Source organism: Phasianus colchicus, chromosome 22 (genome assembly GCF_987193195.1).
Source record: "Phasianus colchicus chromosome 22, bPhaCol1.hap1.1, whole genome shotgun sequence".
NCBI classification, from domain to species: domain Eukaryota; kingdom Metazoa; phylum Chordata; class Aves; order Galliformes; family Phasianidae; genus Phasianus; species Phasianus colchicus.
Genome location: NC_143457.1, coordinates 3,915,811 through 3,927,931, shown reverse-complemented (window position 1 = coordinate 3,927,931; position 12,121 = coordinate 3,915,811). Strand labels below are relative to the sequence as shown.

Genomic DNA, 12,121 nt, shown 5'->3' with positions numbered 1-12,121 from the left:
CTGATTGCAGACTGAGTATCAGTTCTGTGCAGTAGGTCTCTGTTCATGTGAAGCTTTCATCTGTTGTCTTCAATGTGATGATTGTGTCCTCAGATCCACTCATGGATACTCTGATGACTGATCCTGTGAGGTTGCCATCTGGAACTATTATGGACAGGTCAATCATCCTGAGGCATCTGCTGAATTCTTCCACTGATCCCTTCAATCGTCAGACACTGACAGAAAATATGCTGGAACCAGGTATCCTTGCTTCTAAATTAATGATGGATATGTTGATGTGGGGGAAGCAATGTGTGTGCATTTTCTGTTCCATATAATTTCAGAAGATAGCATCGAGGCCTCAGTAGAACTAACAGTTCTTGAATTTCAACTTGCATGGAATACTTAATTCCTTATTTCTCCTTTTTCTGAAAATAAAATTGAACCTCCCTTGAGTTCATAACTACTGGGCCAATGGATATCATTATGTTAGATAAATGGGTAATTCATTTCCTTAAAGCTGTGCAGAAAATCCATTGACAGAAGAAAATAGTAGTAGATATTCCTGATTGGGTTTCTAGAAAATGACTTGCTATTAGTCATGAGAAACAGCATTACTAAGTAATTGAAATACCAAGTTAATTATTTTTTTTCCTCTTCTTTACCTTACTAGTGCCAGAACTTAAAGAGCAAATCCAAGCCTGGATGAGAGACAAGCAGAACGCTGACCATTAAGAGTTCCTTTGCAGTGCACGCCAATACCAGTGGGAAGAGCAGGGCGTGGGCTGTTGGCTGACACTGGGGCAGTTACACTTGGAAAGCTGCTGATGGGATTAGCACGCCCACTGGCATAACTTGCTGTAGCGACCAGAAGCATGTGGACAAGAAGAAAAGCAGCTTAAATCTTGTACATATATTTAAGTGATAACGATGGTCAATAACACGGAGGACAAATTAGGAAGTTGCTTATGTTACAAAACTGTCCTTCAGTATGTCACGTTTTGGAGTTTTTACAGCTGAATTATTTTAGCAATGATGAATGGATCAGGGCAGCATCCCTTCAACCTTATTTTTTACAGCCGGATATCCGTTAATTTGATTGTGGTTAGAACCTTGGACATTTTGCTGCTAAAATAACTTTTTCCTCTTTCCCTCCCTTCTTCCAACCATCAGACCTGCACTGCTGTCTTTTTTTTTTTTTAATGCAGAAAAAAAAATCCCTGTGAAGAAACAAAATCATTCCCCTGCCCTCAAAAGAATATACTCTGTGCGATAACTGTGCCTGCAACAAAGTGTTAATCTTGGGATCGTATTTTTATATTATGCATATTCACATATTTGTTTTTTTAATTGGTGTTAGAAGACATGAGGTCAAATCTTTGCCTTTTGCAAATTATCATGTGAATTTTAAGTTCTGTTATCTGAGATGTCCCGCTATGCTGATCAAGATGCTCTGGTATTTTTGAAAGGCCTTGATACTGAGATACATTACAACAGCTGCCAAGAATTAGATGCTTGAGAATACGAGGATTTCAGTGACCTTTTAAAGAAAGAAAATCCATTCTTTTATCGCTGCAGATATAATATATGCTAAGTGACAGTTCTGAGCTGTTAGAGCTTGTCTGCAGAGAGCAGATCCTTTTATTCTGAGGCTGCGTTTTTGGGGGCAGGGGTCATTTTTTATGTTGCTTACCAGTTTGTATCCATGGCTTGGCCTTACCAAAGCAAAAAGGGTGCAGGAAATGTAGAATTACATTTTTCTTTTCTTTCTTTTTTTCTTTCTTTCTTTCTTTTTTTTTTTTTTTTAAGAAAAGAGATTAAAAACATTCACAAACATTTTTGTATTACTGCCCCCTGCTTCTGATACTTGAATTTCCTTTTTAAAAAGGATTTGAAACCACAGTGTTTTAAAATTAAGTCTGTAAAAAAAAGGTTGTTTTTCTTTTATTTGTTTTTCGCTGTGTCCTCTGTTCAGTTCCTGACTCTTGAACTACAATAAATGATGATACACACTCGCAGAAAGCATTTCCTTTGTCCATCATTCCTTCGAGTCAGTGAGAGCAGCACAAGTACAGATGTTTGGGTGGCTTTACTCATGCCTATTGACTGTGAGTTAGGACCTGCTGATAACAAACATCTCCGTGTGGAAAAATGAACACAGGTGTAAGCAGCACTTCAAATTAATGGATTTGGTGTGTATATCCCGTGCTGTGAGTATAGAATTTTAAGTTAAATTATTATGATTTTTTTCCCCAGGGATGTGGGGAGCATTCCAGAGCTTCCATCTGCATGGCCTGTTGGAGCAGAGAAATGTGCTGCGTGCTTATTCTATTCATGCTTATTCTAGTTCCCTAATACACCTCCCTTCCACAAATCCACATCTTTCTCTTCTCCTCCTCAAGTCACAGCACAAAGCTGGCTATGCTGTCATTTTCCAGCTGTTATTCAGCACCCAAACCCATCAGGGTTTGTGATGGGGCAGGACGGTACGTAGCAAGCTGTACCTTTCCACTAGGCTTTTTTTTTTCTTTTAACGAAGTGGTAATGATTTTATTTTTCTTTTTGCACGAAAACTCCCACGGATGTTCACTTAGAGATTAGCTCTGTGTGTAAACGTGAAGTTCTTGTTAGTGTGCTAAAGTGCAGCGTATCGAATATTCCATTGCTCCAGATAAAAGGCTTGTTTGAAGAAATTCGGGATGTTTCCCTTCACCTTCTGCAAGAGGCAGAAATAGAAGCATTCGCACACGGCAGAGGTGAGAGGGATGAGTTTGGTGCCGGCAGCGATTCAGTGCAGCTCAATTGGTTCTTCATCACCATCTACACTGAGGAAACGGCAGCATTTACATCCGAGTCAGCCGTTCACTTCTGGCAGCGAGGGCGGACTGAGGCTCCCAATAGCAGGATGTGAGAATATTACTTAATTTAACCGCTTGCGTTAGAGAAGAGTGATGTGCGCTGAATATCTCAGAAAATGTTATAATGGTGGAAATGGGGAAACCCCGCCCGGTGTTGGCGGGCTGCCCTGAGGCGGGGGCGCGCGCAGCGGGCGGGGTGGGGACGCGCCCTCACGGCGCTCTTTAGGGATTAAAAGAGGGCGGAGGCGGATTCCGCCCCGAGCTGTGATTGGTGCTGCGGCGGAGGAGCCGATCCCGTTCGTTCCGAGGTTCGCGGAGGGATTGACTCGGGAGGCGGAGCCTTCCATTGAGGACGGGTATTCCTGAGCTGCGATTGGCTTGCGGCTGTGTCAGGCTGATGATTGGCAGTTAGAGGGGTGGGCAGACGATTGTCCTGCGCGTGGCGATTGGTCAACAACAGGGCAGCGGGGGAAGCGGAAAGCGGCTATTGGCTGCGAGGACGTTTCACCCTCCCCCTCGGAGGCGGGGCCGCGTGCAGAGAGCCGCGATTCTGTCAGTGTGGGAGCGGCGCGGTCAGGAGCGGACCGCTGTGCCGCTTCTCCCCGCCGCGGCCTTTCTCTCCTCCCTCCCCTCTGTCCCCTCCCTCTCTCCCTTCTCCTTTCCCGCTGTCTTCTCACTCTCTCCCGGCGGCGGGCGGGCCTCTCGGCGGAGGCGACGAATTGTGATGGGGGAGGCCGCTTTCTTCCTTTTTCCCCGCCCCGCTCTGCGCTCCTTCTCCGACCCCAGCCGCTGACAGCGCCGGCGGCCCCGCACCGCCCGCGGCCCTCGGACCCCCGCGGCGGCCGTCCCCAGGTGAGGGGCGCTCGGCGCCGGGGGAGCGCGGCACGACGGCTGCGGGGGGCGAAGGGGGGTGGGGGCGAAGGGCTCTGCCTGGAGCCGTAATGCGGAGCGGAGGCCGCTTGTTTACGCGCTGCCCGGCGGGGGGAGCGGGGGCCGCCGCGGGTGGGCTGCGGCTCGGGGAGCGGGGCGGGCGCGGGGCCCGGAGTGTCGGGGCAGCGCCGCGAGGCCCCGCCTCGCTTGTGTCTGTGCGGGCGTTCCGTCCCGGCCACGCTTCCGTCCCCGGCGGTGCGGCCTTTTCCACGCCCGGCGTCGCGGGTGTCGCCGAGGTTCGCCGTCCTTCGGGCTCAGCGTCGCTACGCGGGATGCGGGCGCGGCCCTCGTGCCGGCTGCGGGTGTGCGGGGCCGGAGGGGGGGAGGGGGATGGATGGGTGGATGGATGGATGGATGGATGCGCTTCCAGGGCGCCCGCCTTGTGTCTGAGCAGCGCCAGGTAGTGGCTCTGCTCCTGGCTGCAGCGCGGCGCGGTTCGAGGCAGCCATGTTGGGCTGGGGAGCTGCCGGCGTTCAGAGCCCGGGCGGGGAGCCGGGCTGGCATCGTGGGCAGAGCCGGGGGGTGAAACGGAGAGCGGCGTTCGGTGCGTGCTGATGGACGTTTGGTGCGTGCTGATGGCGGCTTTCTGTCCGCTCTCTGAATCGTGAAGTCAAGAGTTGAAAGAAATCTGTGCTGTTTGTTTGTTTATTTATTTATTTTTAAAGAACGTTGTCTTCATTTCCATCACCTCCTCAACTGTTTTTCTTTTTGTTATTGTACAGCCCAGTATATTGGCGTGCTGGTGGATACCCCGCACGTTTATAGCATCTGACTCTGCACCCCTTCTATCTGGCGTTGCCGCTCTGTAGCGAAGTCCCAGGGCGGCGATTTGTGGTGTGTGAGTTCAGCTGACATGTCAGACCATCAGCACTACCCGATCCTCAGAGGGGGACCTAAATTTGGATCCCCCGCCGCCCCCCTGTTGGCAACCCCTGCTGCTCTGAACAGCTGTTTTGCTCACTTTCCACACGCTAATCTCTGGGCCTGTTCCTTGCCTTTCTTTAGAGCTGCTGTGTGGTTAAGTTACACACGTAGGAAGCAATTTTTCTGTTTGAAAGCTGGCACATTCTCTGGTTGGCATCTCGTATTGTTTCTTGCCCAGATAGGACTCAGCGGTTGACTGTTGAATAAAAGCAATACTTATGTGTGTGAGCCTTGTTTTTATAACAGCTTCGGATTGGTTACAAACATACTTGATGATGTAAATAAAATTTTGACCCTTTAAACCCCTGTTTTGCTTGTAACAGTATCAGAAAAGAATGATACATTCTGAATTGATTCAGAACTTCAGAAAGCATCCAAGGCTCCAGGTTCCAATGAGGTTCCAATGTTTATTTATGCATTTGGGTGGAGGCCCGAGTGTAGTTGCAGGTGCTTTGAGATCATAAGTGGTGATTGACCAACGTGGTTGTGTTTGGCAGAGCGAATAGCAGAAAACAGACAAGGGATCCAGGTGGTTTGTTTAATGATACGTTTTAACAATAAAACCTTGGCGTGTGACTTGTAGGATTTGGTGGGTGGTGGATATCATTTAGTAATAGTCTGGTGTAAAATTAATATGCAGGCTTTGCTTTTGTGCTGACAGAGCTCACCAAATGCGTGGGTACTGCCAGTGGGGTATTGCATCAAGCACTCATACAGCTCCTTTCTCGATCCTCAGTTGGATTCAGACAGAGCAAACACTGAAAGCTACACAACTGGTAGATCCTTTTTAAGATGCAGAATGATTCATTCCGCCCCGAACAGCAGCCTTAGAAGCCTGGAAGGAACGTATGCAAGATAGCTTCATTTTCTTAAGGTTGTTCTTCTAAATCTGTCCCACGGGCTGTGTTACACATCTTCACTTACTGCTGAAGTTGTGTCTCCTCTTACTGCTCCTAGGCAGTGTTCTGTAGTACTCAGTGGTACTTCTGGGAAACACGAACCTTGAAAAACCAGTTGCAGTTTATTTCTAGCTCCTATGATGCTTTACAGTGTGGTCTTGTTTTGCCTTGTTGTGTAATTCTGGGTGGTGAAGGCCTTTATAAAATGTTATGACCAGTCAGTAAACTTAAAAAGAAAAAAAAATAGGTTTATGGGAAGCCTGCAAAAATATGTGCTGGTGGGGCTCGTTGTCTTATAGTTGAAACTAAACCTTGTGTAGTGAGGTGTTCTTGTGAGCATCAGAAATCCATGGGCATCTGCAGGTAGGCATTTTACTCCAGCTGTGAGAAGGGGCAGAACTGTGAGTGAGACAGAAGTGAATGTGGTGTCATTTTAGAGGAGCATAAAAGAGAGGGTTGGTACCTTTGGAAGTCTACCATTGGTTTTGGTGTTTTAGTGCCCTTGGTTTTGTGCTCTGCACTTCTTTACAGCTCTTAGGAACAAGGCTGTCATTTAGCTGCTGCCTGTGCAGCCGCTGGTGATGTCCTTCTCATGTTCTCTTGTTGTGAATGTGGTGTTTACTCATGGAATTAGTTCCCCATATTTTCGGTGTGCGGTTTGTTGAGAGCTCTGATTTTTGTGGGTTGAAGTGACACCACAGTCAGGTTGCTTAAGGCGCTCTGAGAGGATGTTTTGCTTCCACAATCAGCGTGTTGTTCTCCAGCTGCTGTTTGACAGGAGTGGGGATGAGAGCACTTGGGGAAAGCACTGCTGGTGGTGAGGCTGTTCCTGCTGGTGACCTGTGCTGCTCTGGCACTGCATTGCCGTGCTAAAGAATCCTGTTCTGATGCCACCCCTGACTGTTCTGTCACTGCTTCTGGTAGTCTGAAGGGTTAAAAAACAGTAGAAGGGAGAAGCTTTTGATTCGGTATTGTACAGATCTAGCCTAATGTATGTATGTTTTAAGCTTTTTTTCTGTTGTTTGTTGGGTATTTTTGAAGATTCGGTAGAAGAGGAGAGATCCAAGATGGCTATTGTGCAAGACAAAGGATTTGCACAGCAAACCTCAGGTCAGTCAGCTGCTTATCATGCAGCAGGATGCGTTCCTGGAGCTGCAGTTTCCCTCTGCTGCCAGGCACTTTGGAAAGCAGTTCTGGCAGTTATTGCTGTTGGAGGTAACTAGCATTACATGGCCTTGTATTACCAGGAGCCAGGAGCTTTGTTTTCCATAACATGTTCTGCTGTGTGTAAGAATAAAGTGCCTGACTGCATCTTTTACTTTTGCTTACTCCAACAGTAGAGATAATTTTTTTTTTTTTTTACTTGTCCCTTGATTGCTATTTGAAAATAGCAGTTTGTGTGAGGTGAGAGCTCTGCTCGCTCCTTGTCTCTTTGCAGGGCCCCCCATGGCACTGTGTTGCTCTCACAGCTCCCTTGGCTGGTTGTTATGGGTGAGAGCTGGATGGTGCCCTGCAGGATGGTTATGGGATAGAATTAAATAGCAGATACAGTTATGCCTTCCACTAAGATATTTTATAGGCTATCTTATTTACAACCTTAGTTCTTTCTTTTGCTGAGCTGTTAAATCGATGGTGTCTCCAAGGTGTCTCTGATGGTTACAGCTCCTCTGAATCCCCACTTCCCATTTCTGCTTTAGCCAAATGTATCTCATAGAGCAGGCATTTATCAGGAGCACTTTCTGTTGTGTTTGTTGTAAATTTCTCTTTTAAAAGCAGCTGCTTGCAGCTCTTAGTGCAGCAGATCTGAGCTGTGGTTCTGAGGTGCAACTTCTTGAAAAGCAGATGATTCTTCCACTCTGTCATGTTTTCCAGCTTCCTGCGTGTGCTGGTTATCTGTAGAGACAGAAGCAGGACCTTAAGAGGTTTTGTGGAAGGGTAACATAAACAACTTCGGGTGTGGGACTTTTCAGTATGAAAGGAAAACCCTTAAATTTCAAAACTGCTCTTATAAGAGCACACTGTGTTGTTTACACATCTCTTCATTATTGCCCTTCTGTTTATTGGTCCTTGTCATGGGTTTCATATTAATATTGGTAGGTGGAGGAAAGGAAGATGAGAACCACCCACCCAGCCATGTTGGGTGGCCTTTCCATAATCTAAGCCCTGAGAAATCAGCCACCAGTTTTCTGTTGTCCCGTGCTGTAGCACACCCTATGGGCACTTTTTATTTCTGTAGCCTGGTGAAGAAAACCCCTGAGCTTGGAGTTGGTCTCAGCGCTGTGAACTTGGCGTTAACAGAGACTGCATTTGATAGGATTCTTGAGTTGGGTTTTGGGTGCAGAGGGTTGAGTTGGCCGTGTGTGGCAATGCTCCTGTTCTCTAGCAGCAATTCTCAGGGTCAGCTGAGTAATGCCAGCAGGCTGTATCCAGATTAGTCTGTCGCTTAGCTCTCCTGAGGGCACAGGTACTTACATGGGATGGAATTAGGAAGGGAGAGCATCATTTCCACTAGGGAGATAATCAGAAGGTGATAATGAAGGTGTAAATTTGACACACACACACACTTAGTAGTACTTAACCTCTGTGAAACACCCACAAAATCTCCTTTAAACTTCGCAAATTGTGCAATTCATTCCCATTACCTCTTTGCTGTAGTCTGCGTTTAAGTTTGTAGTGCAACTTCTTCGCCTCTTACTAATGCAGAACTGTAATAACTGACTGTCTGCCGTGGAACTACTCGTTGTACCACTTTGCTGTATCACTGCAGTATCACTGAAACACTGTTGGTTTGTTCCTGTGGGTTTTCCAAACCATGTAATCTGCTGAGAGACCTCCGGTAGCTGCGGGAATAAGGAATGCTTTCTTCTGCTGCTTCTGTTGGTGGAATAATTTAATTTCCATCTCCACCATGTGATGGCATTAATGAAGGAATGCAGTTTTACTAAAATCTTGTCCTGTGTGAAGATGTCATCGCTTGAATTGAGCGTTTATCTACCAGCTGGAGAACTGCAGAGCTGAAAAGCTTCTGCTTTTGATCTGCCAGTATGCTTTGTGATCTTGTAGCGCTGTGATTCCATGGCACGGATGTTTCTTTGTGTGGAGTACAGCAAGCCATGAAGCAAGCCTTCAGGTTTTCAAGGCCTTGAATGCTGACTGGTGCAGAGTAGAGTTCTGTCTGTGTTCACTGGGGTTCGAGGTAGAGATGGCTCTGTGAGCACGACCAGATCCACCTGATCCCTCAATCCTTTCTTCAGCAGTGGCAGATCTTTGTATATATGGGTAAACCAATTGTATCATCATGCCTTCTCAGTGTAGTCTTCCAGGTTCCAGGCTGTGGCATGGATACTTTCCCAGCCACAGTGGTGGCTTTGTTTTTTAGTAGACCTTGATGGCTTCTTTTTGAAATCTATCTTATTGGTTCTTGAGCCTTAAACTTCAATACTTACAGTATCATGTGGCATTATGTCAGATTTCTTAATGGTAGACCACATGGAAAACTTTCTTCTAATGGGAGGGGTTGTTTGGGTGCAGTGCAATTGAACCAAGCATTATTATTTCTACATTGCAGAACTGTATCAGATGGATGTGCCTTGAGGTTGGGGTTGTGGATGTGATGAATGGTTTGCTCCCTACTGAAGTGCTTCATCACTGAGATGTGGCAGGCAGCATTTGGACAAGTGCTTTGATAGTAAATGAAGATGATCTCAATGGTGAACGTTTGTGGGAGACAGAGATAGTAATATTTACCCGAAGGCAATAATTTTTGATTCCTCTTCATCCTTATGGAATAGCCCTTTAATCACTAGATATACAAGTAGTTAATGAGTTCCTTTTTTTTTTTTTTCCCCTTTGGGAAAAGGAGATTCCCAGGACTGCAGAGGGTTCTTTAAGGCTGATGGCTGCACCATTTTGTCAGGATTGGGGTGTATGAAGTCAGTGTGGGACGTCTCATCACACTTGTGTCAGTTTTACTCATATTGCTGTGCTTTGTGGCTGCACGAGTTGACAGCTAGGGAACGTAGCTATGTAGTGGATGGCAGCTAGCTCATTCTGAAATCTAAGCAGCTGTATCTTTACTGCTAAAATTATCTTTGTTAGGTTAAGCCTAACACATGTTGCAACCAGATCTTCTATTTGGTATTAGCGCCCCTTTCTTTCTGGGAAGAAAACCAAGCAATGAAAACAAATCTGCTTATATGCTTCAAAAGAGCTGCCTTGGATGACAGAAACTTTTGAATAGGGAGACAGCATGCAGGTGCTGTTAAGTGTATTTCCACTTATGGCTTTGAAGTAGCAGCTTGTTGCACGGGAAGGGTGTTTGCAGGGAGGATTTAAAGTCAAGCTATTTTGTACAACCCTTTTTTTCTTACCAGCACAGTGAATGCAGGAGTTGTAAATAACCAAATTACTTTTTTTCTTTTTAGAAAACGCCAGCAAGAAGGTAAACTTGAAGGATTGTGACCTCTTTCACATAATATCTCGACTGTACAGCAAGCAGCCAGAATGTCGGGGGCTTCTGTGAAGGTGGCTGTTCGGGTCCGGCCCTTCAACTCTCGAGAAACCAGCAAAGAATCCAAATGTATCATCCAGATGCAAGGCAATTCTACCAGTAAGTTGATTTAAGCACAGAAAGGTCTCTCCCTGTTCTCACTCGCTGATTAATCCTCTTTTATCAGACTAAACTCCTTAGTGTGTACTTTACAGCATCTTTAGTTTCTGCTTTAGTGAACCTTCATGTCTTCTGAGACTGTTGCAAATGTAACTACCTCAAAGTCTAACTAGAAAGCATAAATCACAAGTTTGGTGCTGTTGTTCATGGTGCTTGCTTGTGAGGAGTTGTGAATTCTGCAGAAAGATTAGGATACCCAAGTGAAAACCTCTTTGTTTTGTCTATATTGGAATGACAGATGTAGAAGTATGCTACAGGCCACTGTATTGTAATTCTTGTGGTGTGGTTCCTGCCTGGTTCTGCTGCTTTCCGTCCTGGTGTGCACATTTGGCAATCTGTGCTGGTGTCAAGGAGCAGAATATGAGTGAGAAAACAGAGGAGAAATTCCTGTTAAGTTTTAAGCTTTCCAGTCTAGATGGCAAAATAAAAGACTTAACACTTCTAATTTGTTAGAAATTAAGATTATTAAATCATTATCCTGGGTCAAATTTGGAGCGTAAGACGCATCTTGGGGTAACTGAACATGGACACACCATTGACTGATTTTTTTTTTTTTGTGCTTCAGAAGGTCAAGGCAGTTTAGATACCATTTTCTGCAGTGTCACATACTCTTCTTACAGTATTTTTTACTGTCAAGTAATCAAGTAATTTCTTCATGCCCGTAAACTGAGGAATTAGCATTCCAAGAGTATTGAGTTACTCCTCTGTTTGATTACTTGAGTATTTGTTCATGCCTTTTATAAAAAGGAGGCTGCATTCAGGCTTCCTCTCACTTCTTTTTTTTTTTCTTTATCTAAGGCTGTACTTCAGCCTGCTTCTGCAATGACATCTGGTTGTGGTGTCACTTAAATCATGTACAGTGTGTTTTATTTTCACTGAAAGTGAGGCATCATGCAGAAGAGACTGCTTGCTTTTCAGTGCAATAAACTCTCATCTTTAGACCCCGTGTAGAATCTTGTCTGACAAAACAATTTCTATTGAATTTTCAAGTTTCCATTAAAAATGAGTGGGGAAAAAAAAAAGTTTAGCAGTGATCTGTTGTAGAAACAGATCCTTGCATCCAAACACTGCACACCAACTTTTAGGCCAAAACAGTGCAGAGGGGAAGAAGTGGGGATACCATGAGATGGCATTCATTGTGGAAATGCCACCAAGCTCTGAAATACAGCAGCACTGCTGGGTGCCTCTGCAACAGGCTTTCGTATTGCTGTCATGATGTGACAGCAGTCATTTTACAAGCTTAGGATTGTTGAACTCCAGGGGCCTGTGGAAACTATTTGTGGTACAATGACAGGGGTGACCACTGAATCTCTGTCCATCTGTCAACTGGTAGGGCAAAAACACCAGTTCTGTTTCTCAGTGCTGGAACTGCACTGCAGAGTCTCTTGAATGCCCAAGAAACTGCATCAGCTTTCAAAAGGAGGAAAATACTTCATGATTTATGTAGTTGGAAACTTCTGTATGGCTTTTGCTATATTTTGTGTTCTGGAAATGTTTGATCAGCGGCCTTTTATTCGATTCCTGTGGCTGTGATACAAGATGGGTGGTAGGACAGATGGTCAGGTTGAAGTCATCAGGGCTATTACAGGCTGTGGGAAAGGAACCATCAGTTTCAGCAGTCATACATTCTGTCAGTCTGCTGTTCTTCCCCACATTCTCTTCTTTGAGGAGAAATACAGCAAGCAGCTGTAGACAGTAATTTTCTTCAATGAATTACATTAGATGCTATTATATACTCTTAATAACTAAGCATTTCTGTTTCAACTTATCCATAGTTTAAACTTTAGTTAAGTAGCTTTGTGCACTGGTAGAAACGTACAGGAATGTGTGGGCTGTGGCTCAATAACTGAACTAATGAAATA

General features: G+C 45.3%; 2 protein-coding genes across 17 annotated transcripts in view; both read left to right on the top strand.

Moving 5' to 3' along the window:
• The window catches only part of UBE4B (ubiquitination factor E4B), a 36,393-nt gene extending 33,329 nt beyond the window's left edge, over positions 1–3,064 (top strand). For 2 of the 4 annotated variants that reach the window (XM_031613336.2, XM_090123289.1), the window contains exons 28-29: positions 94–240; positions 653–3,064. In XM_031613336.2, coding sequence (XP_031469196.1) covers positions 94–240; positions 653–714 — 209 coding nt within the window. In that variant the 3' untranslated portion in view covers positions 715–3,064. The remainder of the gene's footprint in view (positions 1–93; positions 241–652) is intronic. The other 2 variants (XM_090123290.1, XM_031613334.2) reach the window with 2 other exon arrangements.
• Positions 3,065–3,358: 294 nt separating this feature from the next.
• Positions 3,359–12,121, top strand: part of KIF1B (kinesin family member 1B) — an 82,874-nt gene continuing 74,111 nt past the window's right edge. For 3 of the 13 annotated variants that reach the window (XM_090123280.1, XM_090123282.1, XM_090123279.1), the window contains exons 1-2: positions 3,360–3,689; positions 10,015–10,199. In XM_090123280.1, coding sequence (XP_089979406.1) covers positions 10,094–10,199 — 106 coding nt within the window. In that variant the 5' untranslated portion in view covers positions 3,360–3,689; positions 10,015–10,093. Of the gene's footprint in view, positions 3,690–10,014; positions 10,200–12,121 lie in introns of all 13 variants that reach the window. The other 10 variants (XM_090123286.1, XM_090123287.1, XM_090123285.1 and 7 more) reach the window with 5 other exon arrangements.